Source organism: Chrysochloris asiatica, unplaced genomic scaffold, assembly GCF_000296735.1.
Source record: "Chrysochloris asiatica unplaced genomic scaffold, ChrAsi1.0 scaffold00007, whole genome shotgun sequence".
NCBI classification, from domain to species: domain Eukaryota; kingdom Metazoa; phylum Chordata; class Mammalia; order Afrosoricida; family Chrysochloridae; genus Chrysochloris; species Chrysochloris asiatica.
Window position 1 is genome coordinate 19,577,264 of NW_006408525.1, and position 9,439 is coordinate 19,586,702.

Genomic DNA, 9,439 nt, shown 5'->3' on the forward strand with positions numbered 1-9,439 from the left:
TTCAGTGACTAAATATTCTTCCTAGTCTGTCTTCGTCTGGGAGCTCATCTGAAACCTGTCCACCATTGGGTGACCCTGCTGGTATTTAAAATACCGGTGGCATAGCTTCCAGAATCATAGCAACTCACAAGCCACCACATTACGACAAATGGACAGACGAGTGGTGGGGTTACTGCATGGGGCATTCCTAATTCCTTTCACCCAGAAAACTTTGATGAGCCTGGTGTCAGTGTGCATGTTTGGTGTTCCATCTTCTTCTTGGTAAATTTCTGAATCTCCTTGAATCTTGAGGAGTACGCTTCTGGAAGCCTACTCCATGGATGCGCTTGTGAATGTTGATGGTGTCCTCTCTGGTCACCATTTTGTTGATAGCCGATGGCCCTTCTTCTTCTGGCCAGCCAGCTTTGTGGGAGCCAGAGCGATGGGACCAGGAGGAGGCTGCTCGCTTTCCTTTCTCTACCATCTGGCAGCTCTGCTCCTGGTCTCCCACTAACGTTTTTTTCTTTAAAACTAGAGATGTACTGTGAAGCCCTGTTATTAAAATTGTTATGAGCCATGTTATTTTTTTCCTGCTTTTTTGGGCATCTCATTTTTATTTTATACTGCAGGAAATGTTTTAGGGTGTGGGGTTTTCTTGTGGGTGTGGGGAAGAAAGGACAATGAGCTCATTGCTTGCCTAAGGAACTGACTAAAAGGGCTGATGAAGCATGAGTTCTACAAAGCTTGAACTGACAGACCCAAAGCCAACTACCTGTGACATAGTTCTAACAGTTAGTCCTTTATTGCCAGTCAGCTTGGGCAAGTGACTTTATGGCATTTATCTGTAAAATCATGATAACTTTGTGATGATTAAATGAGACAGTGGCTGTACCAGCTCTGGATGACACATGGTCAGTGCTTAATAAATGGTAACAGCCATTTTATGGATGGTGCTCTTCTCTCCTAATTTGTGGTGTTGTTGTTGTTATGTGCTGTGAAGTCAGTTCCGACTCAGAGACCATGTATAGGGTTTCTAGGAGTCCTAGTGTGGCGCTGCAGGATAATGCACTGGACCACAAGGTTGACATGAACTGCAAGGTTGGCAGTTGAAACTCACCAACTGCTCCTCGAAAATTCTAGACAAGGTAGCTATGTGTCATAACCGACTAGATAGCATTTATCAACAATAATAGGGTTTCCAAGGAGTACTTGGTGGGTTTAAATCACCAAGTTTGTGTTTAGCAAACTAGTGTTGATCCTGTAGTGCCACACTAGGACTTCTATTAAGTGTTAGTTGAGGTGAATTGGAGTAAATTTCATTTTATGGACTATTAAGGGACATCCAAATACTATACTTGCAATTACTTAGAATTATTTATTTGAGAAGGTTTAAAATTCAACATTTTCTGGTTTTCCTTTTTATATTTAAATATCAGTATTAAATATTTAAGACAGAATGAACTGTCTTGGGGAGAACTGATTCTATGCTTACCTTTTTTGGTAATCCTTTTTCTTTTTTGATAATCAAATAAATAGGTTAATTGCTATTTGAGTAATCTAGAGGAGGTTCCTATTTTATTCATTTGAATACTTAGAGAATCAGAAGCTTCCATCTGTAGGTTTACCACACAGTATATGAGGAATCAATTTAGGTGTTTTAAAAGGCTTTTGATCATTTAAATTATTACCTATTAAGCTCAACAATCACATTGTAGTCTTCTTGTTGTTGTTAAGTGCCATTGAGTTGTTGAAAACCCTCTATAGGATTTTCAAGGAGCGGCTGGTGAGTTTGAACTGTTGACCTTGTGGTTCAAACTGACCTTGTGGTTCAGTGTTTATCCTACAGTGCCACACCAGTATTCCATCTTGTTATATTACTTTCAGTTTAATTTTTTCTCCCTGGAAGTTATTCCTGTTCAACAAAGAAACCGAAAACTAAACTTCTTGCCATTGAGTTGACGCCAACTCTTAGTGATCCTTAGGACTGAGTAGAATTTCTGACTCATAGGGTTTCTGAGGCTGTAAATCTTTATGGAAGACAATTGCTCCATCTTTCTCCCATGGAGTGATTGGTGGGTTCAAACAGCTGACTTTTTGGTTAGCCAGCTGAGCGCTTAGCCACTGTGCCACCAGGACTCCTAAAAGAATAGAACAACCTATTATTTGACTTGCTTAGACAAAAGTGATATTTCTGGAAAACTGTCCTTTCAGGTGATAAAAAAGAAAATCTATATATTTAAAATAAAAACTGTTTTAAAATAACACGTCTTAGATTCATATGGTTCTTTTTTTTTTTGCCTTATGTATTTCTTGTTTTGTTGTTGTTGATGTTCAAACCGACTTTGCAGTCCAGCTTGTTAGCCCACAGTGCCAAACCAGGACTGGGCAACAGTCTGATTAGTTTTTTAAATGGTATTGAGCTAATAACTCCTTTTCACATAGGTAAAGTCAAGTTTAGTAATTTCAAAGCTATTACATGGTACAGTTAGAATTAAAGAACCAATGAAAACACCAGCTTTTTTTTGTCTACTTTTACTTCCAGATTTAAGTTTCTTAAAAGTAAAACAATAAACTATCGAGAATCAGTATGACCTAAGAATTTATTGACAGTTTATATGTTTCCTTGAAGGTTTTGCTTCCATAGTCATACTAATGAATATTCCTAATTTATATTCCATACCCATGTGAATTTAAGAATTGAAGAACCAAGAAAGACACCAACCTTTTTTGTATACTCTTAACATTTACATTCCTTTGAAATATTAGCATTTCTTTTTTCAGTTTTGCTTGTTCTTTATTTGTATTAGTACTAACAAAGGCTTTCAAATTTTATGATTTAAAGTTTTGCATTTTGCATGTTTTAGGAAACTGTAGATTTATCAATAATCAGTAAGACCTCAGAATTTATTGATAGTTTATATGTATTGAAAGTTTTACTTCCATATTCAACTTTTTAGTCATATAGTTCGTTAAGACAGAATATTCTCAACGTGTTCTAAGTTTTATTATTTGTATTTATTTCTTGATAATATCAAGTCATGATGCAAGTGAATTAGCAGTCAAACAAAGGAGGAAACATTTTAGCATTCTTTCAGCAAAGTCTACGGAATAAAGAAATAAACATCTTGGTATTAAGTTAAACCGTTTTTAATTCAAAATGCCTTTACCTTGTTAATTCTTTGTGAAATGGGAATGATCACTAGTTTGTTTTGGTAGCCCTGCTTTGTAAAATGGAAAAGATACAATTTCCTTTCAAGTTTCAAATTAATTTATTTATTGTTGCCCATATTTTAGCAACTGGATTACTCAGATGTCATCATTTTTAGCCAGTATTTTCTCATCATTTTCTTTCCAATGTTTGTATCCTAATTTGTTTTATTTATGTCACTGTACCATTTAATGATATCACATATAGTTAAAGGTGGCTTATTTTGGGTTGTTTTTTGTATAGCTAACAAGATATTGGTTACTTTTATGGACATCAGTATCCTTAAGTGTATACATTTGCATATTGCATTGACATTAAACATTTTTCATTCCTTAATGTTCTTTCATAAGGGATTGAGTATAGTGTGATAAGTGAGAAAATTGTATGGAAATACTTCCCTTGCTGTATAATACTAAATGTCTTACAATTTGTGTATTTTTTCATTCTTTTCTTAAAACAGATGATTCATAATTATATGGAACACTTAGAAAGAACAAAACTTCATCAGCTCTCAGGGAGTGATTCACTAGAATCCACAGCTCACGGTAGAATCAGGTAAGCTTTGTTGTACATTTTGCCGTAAGAAAAAAAGAAATCATATATTTCTGGGGTTTCTCTGTGATTTTTTAATAATGGAGAACAAAAGAAAGGCTTATTTAAAAAGGTCTCTACTGTGGTTGGAATGCTATAGGAGAGAATAAGCCTGGAGAACAATAGGAAGGCTTACTCAAAAAGCTCTCTACTGTGGTTGGAATGCTGTGGAAGAGAAAACCAAAATATATATAGAAACTGCCTCACTATGAAACAGGTAAATGTTGAGACGTGCCCTATTAGTAACATATTGAGGTATTTGACTGTTTTCTAGTAATTGAGGATTTTACACTAAGTTAAAAGATTTCTAATTTGTGGGAATGTCTGAAAATTTTCCTGTCTCCTGCATAGAAATGGTTTAGAGTCCTTTTTGTTACTTAGAGACATGTTTGAAAGGGTTTGCCAGCCTGACGTGGGAGTGTGAATAAATTATGTAGATCTCCAGGCATTGTAGCCAATAAGCTAAGACAGGACTGTTAGTGGAGGGGAACCTAGTTAATAGACTGGCTGTCTCTCCTGGTTGCTGCATAAATGCCAGGAGCAGCAGCGCTCTGGATATGAGGCGGGGCAAGTGGGAGGACGTCATTGCTTTGGAGCCGCTGCGATGGAGTGGAAGGCTGCTGCTGATGGCATTGTTTTTGTGGCAGCAGCTGAATGACAGAGCCTCACTACAAAGATATCCCTTTGGCCCCTGTGTAGGCCTCTTGGTTCGGGTGTTTCACCATGCCAGCACAGCGCCATGAGTCCTGGATGCATGCTGCTGTTTGTGTTTGGCTTTGTTGGCGGGGCGGTGGTCATTAATTCAGCTATCTTAGTGTCTCTCTCTGTTTTGCTGCTTGTGCACTTTTCTATCTCTACCGGTGTGCCAGCTCTGACGCAGAATCTACCAAGGATACTCAGGTACTCTAGTTTGTCTTGGAAGCCCCGGTATAGTTGATTTTTCTGAAATGGTTAGCTTCACCAGTCTGCTTTGTTACCATTTCTGTTGCAGATTGAAACAATGGAAAATGGCCTGAAGCTTAGCTTTCTGTTTTTACTCACAGTAATTTATAGGCCATCACCTAGGGATACGGCTTTGTGCTTGGAAACTGCCGACCATAGAGAAGGATTTTCATATCGTACTTATACACAAGTGCAAGGTCAGCGTGGTCTTGTTCTACACAGTGTTTAAAGAGTGAAGGGGTGAGCAAGAGAAGGACACTGGGTCTAAGTTTACACAGTGTCTGTGGTTAGCTTCTGAGCATTTAGGACAGATATCTTTTATGCTAGGACTTCAGCTGATTAGACACAAGCCTTAGATTTATTTTGTTCCAATCATCCTTTGGCTAATGGAGTTGCAAGCATCATTTTTGCTAGCAGCTCATGGGAATGGGCAATTCAAATAAATATGTTCCTGCGAAAGCAAAATATATTTTGAAATGAAAGGATTTAAGCCCTTTAGGACAAGGAATGCACTCCCCATTTTTTTACACATCAAAGTTGTGAAAGCTGTACAAAGCCTATTCACTATTGTTTTGTCAGATGTTGCCTGTTCTGCTTTGTAGACTTTGGTGACAAATGTGGGGGGTGGATAGTCATTAATGTTGTAGCTTTTCTTCTAGTTACTCTGCTTGCATCCTGTAAGAGCCACCTGCATTTTAAAGGTTTATAGTTTTAAGTTGTTTTTTTTTTAACTAATTAAACTAAAAATAACTTCTTTGTTCAGACTTCTGCTTTGTGCATGGTTTTAAATGGAGGCTCAGTGTATTGTTTCTATTATTAAATGCTTACTTAAATATGTTTAAGTTTTATAGATAGTGGGTTTAGTTATATCAGCAGTATATTTCCTCAATGTGTTCCTTTTTACACATAGATCAGCTCATGTTCTATAAAAGTTTAAGGCCCAGAAATGAAATTTCTTCTTAATCCATGGTTTAGAACTAGATCTGTAGTGGTTAATTCCTCCCCCTACCCCCCACCGATTATGTATTAAAAGAAACCAATCTCGGGTTTATTTTAAAACATAAAGGAGTTATCTATGTATATATGATATCCTAGGCTTCTAGGAAATGAAAGCACCTCAAAAATATGTTGAGGATTAAAGTAAGACTGCCAAACGGTGGATGCTGTCTTCTGTTTGGGCTCTACTTGAGAAGGTAGTGCCCCGCAGTGGGTCCGAGCTCAGGTTTGGGAGTTGGATGGATTGTCTGGGTGCAAGTGCTCTGCCACAGGTAAGCCGAGGACCTTTGGCAAGTTGCCTCGTTACCTCTCTGTGCTGCCTGTGCTTCCTTACTGAAAGGTCTTTACCCTTTTGAGATGATGATTGTATGTTTCATCAGTTGAAGGATATATTATAAATTATAAAAGTAACTAACTTCATAGTCAGTTTTTTGTACCCATTATTTTTAACAAAACTGTTTTAACTCCGGCTGTTTTATTGATATGCTAACATGGAGTCCTGGTGTGGCTCTGTGGGTTAATGTACTGGGCTGCAAAGTCAGTTTGAACTGCAAGGTTGGTGGTTCAAGCTCACTAGTCGCTCCTTGGAAACCCTATCTATAACAGGGTTGCTGTGGATCGGAACCCAACAACAATGGTTAAATTCATAGCTCTTGGCACAGAATTTGCTCTTGGTCTGATTGAATTAAGATGCCAGAATCTTCAACATTAAAATTAAATTTTGAGGATGAAGGTAGTATAGTTTTAAGAAGGAAAGCACATTGGCCTTTGAGTTGGACACACTGAGGTTTGAATTCCTTCTCTGCCAATTACTAGTGTTCTTATCTGTAAACTGGGAGAAGAATCCCTATTTCTCAGGCCTGATGTATAGACTAAATGAGATAATCCTGTAATTAATCATGTAGCCTAGTGCCTTCTACATGGTAGGGGTTCAGCACATGGAATCCATCCCCCACCCCCTCCATTTACATAGAACCAACCTTACAAATGATTGCTTGTATCAACTGGGAATGGAGCCAAAAGTTGTTTCAATTAGTTTAGAAATTATTTATACATGTAAACTGACAGACATTTAAATGGCCAACTCAAACATGGTTAAATGGAAATAAGAAAATTTCAAGGATTCTAACAAAGATCTTTGTTTCTAGACAGTGATAGCAGATTGAAACACCTGGGGCTTCAGTCGCCTCGTTCGTTGCACATTCTTTTCCTCTGTATTACTGAGGTATCTAATGTGTGGTATATTATCTGTAAAGTCTTAGTCACTATGCCTGCATACCAACATGATGTTGTTGTTATATGTCATTGAATCACTTCCGACTCACAGTGACTCTCTATAGGGTTTCTGAGGAGCAACTGATGGGTTTGAACCATGAGCCTTGTGGTTAGCCGTCTAGTGCTTATCTTACAGTTCCACACCAGGACTCCAACATAGTCTTGGAGTAATGTTCACCTTTTAGGGTTTTTTGGTAAAGTAGGATTCTAATTACCTTGCATAACTACAATTAAGTGTCTTCCCCTGTAATTTATCAGAAAAATAAGGTGAGAGGGGCATGTAGTAAGATTATTTTCCTACCATTGAAATAGTGTGACCTAGAACATCATTTCCCTGCTTGACAGAGCTAGAGGTCCCTGAAGAAAAGTCCCCTCCTTATAGAGCAGTTTCTGAATGATTGTTAAAAGCAGTATAAAGAGGTATGTGTTCTGCTTGTATTTTGGTTGTGAATTAGTTGATTAGGAGTATATGGGGAAAGCATGAACCCACATCAGGACCTGTTACCTCCACTAGTCTATCTAGTTGTAAAACTTCTCCAGTAATTGATGTGGGAGGAAATGAATGCATTGTTATTCAGATAGGAAGATCATTTTAATGACTAGCCTGTAGTTTAGTTTCTGTACCAGTGTGATGGAGTCTCATGAAGATGTCTCTGTATTTTGGGATAGGACCCAAGTCTGGAAGAAAGTATGTTAAAAATTAAATAAAGTCAAGTCTAGTAGCTTTTAGAACCTTAGATTTTCCATTTTCAAAACAGGGGAATCAACATCAGGCTGCCAACTTTTCTCAGTCAAGTATGGACACTTAAATAAAAATGCAAGTATCAGTTATTGTATTATATTTGCTAAGTGGAAGAACATTTTAAGATCAAAGAAGCAGAACAGAAGTCATTTAAAATAAAGAGAAGGAACAATCATTCTCAAGAAATAACAGATTTTACCTTCTGTGGAAACACCTTCATCACATACATACTGTGTTGTCCATAAGGATAGGGACTCATAAGATCTTTGTTGCTGACTAGCATTGGGGAATAACTGGTGTAAACACAATAACTGACTATTTAGGTGTGTGTTTGTTTTTGTCATGTGGCTGTTCTGACAACTTGTCACAAACTATTAAAATAGCCTCTTCTTGTGCTCTACCTACTGGCATTTGACTTTTCCTCTCAAATCAAATAGGGAAAAGTACTCCATATATCAAAAAGTAACAAATAATTCATTAGCTGATAAGAGGCGTTCTGCTTTCTGTTTTATTTTCTTGTGCGTTGTACTCTAATAAAATACTGCCTTTCACCCTTTTGGCTGCAGGGTAAGCACTGGACTGATAACCACCAATCCAGTAGTTCAGACTCCCAGTTTGCCTCCGAAACCCTACACAGGGTCGCTATGAGTAGAGGCACTTAAAATCAACAACAGCAACAATTGTTGCATTCTGACAGTGTCAGCCATGCTTTGTGATTGTTGTGAGAAATTGAGGCGTGCATCCTTTGTGTTATGTGAGGGCATTTTCAAAAGTGGTTTCAAGTTTTTTTCCTGTATGAAAATGTGTTTGTAGAATAAAGGACTTATTTAACATAGGGCATTATTTTCTCAAAGGAGCTCTGATAGCGTAATGGTTATGAATCGGGCTGCTAACCTCAAGGTCACCAGTTCGAAACTACCATCTGTTCTGCGGGAGAAAGATGAAGCTTTCTACTCTTGTAAAGATTTGCAACCTCGAAAACCCTGTGCAGGGTCGCTGAGTCAGAACCGACTCCGCGGTACATAACAGTAACAACAACATTGTTTTCCCACTTTTTTTCATAACCATGTTGTATCTACTCTCACATTCTTACCAGTAGAGGGGTGGGTCCTAGGAGGTCCTGGGCCTTTACTACAAACTCCTTTCTTCCCAGTTTGCACAGTTGTGAACTAATGACCCAGAGTGACCTGTTAGTAGGCTCATTTTTCCACTTTAAAAGGTCTTAGACTTGAAATCGCCTGTGCTTCTATTCTACAAAGGATGCATTTCTTGTTGAAATTCCATTATGATCAGTAGGCTTTAAAGTGATAGCTCTGGTTTACTGAGATTTCCCACAAAGCAGGGAAAATTCTACCTTTTTTTAAAAGAATATTTTGGCTTCCATGGTTGGAAAAAATGAACAGTGGTTATACCAGAATTGGCACTGTGTCTGAAAGGAACATACATAATGATTGTGTAGAAAAGAGTTGCGATAAAAATCTTTCACCTTGTTACTATGTAGTCAGTAGCTTGAATTAGGTAGTATATGATTTTCTAGTAGATAGGAAAGACATATCCTGAAGAACCACACTGGAAAACATTCAGAGAATAGTGTGGGAATTTAGGAACTCTAAAAGGAGCTCTGGTAGCGTAGTGGTTACGAATCGGGCTGTGAACCTTAAGGTCAGCGGTTCGAAACTACCAGCCGCTCCGCGGGAGAAAGATGA

General features: G+C 37.9%; 1 protein-coding gene across 5 annotated transcripts in view; it reads left to right on the plus strand.

Moving 5' to 3' along the window:
• The window catches only part of SPAG9 (sperm associated antigen 9), a 177,761-nt gene that overhangs the window by 86,397 nt on the left and 81,925 nt on the right, over positions 1-9,439 (plus strand). For 3 of the 5 annotated variants that reach the window (XM_006832421.1, XM_006832420.1, XM_006832422.1), the window contains exon 4: positions 3,648-3,742. In XM_006832421.1, the coding sequence (XP_006832484.1) occupies positions 3,648-3,742 (95 nt within the window). Of the gene's footprint in view, positions 1-3,647; positions 3,743-4,303; positions 4,679-9,439 lie in introns of those variants that run through there. The other 2 variants (XM_006832423.1, XM_006832424.1) reach the window with 2 other exon arrangements.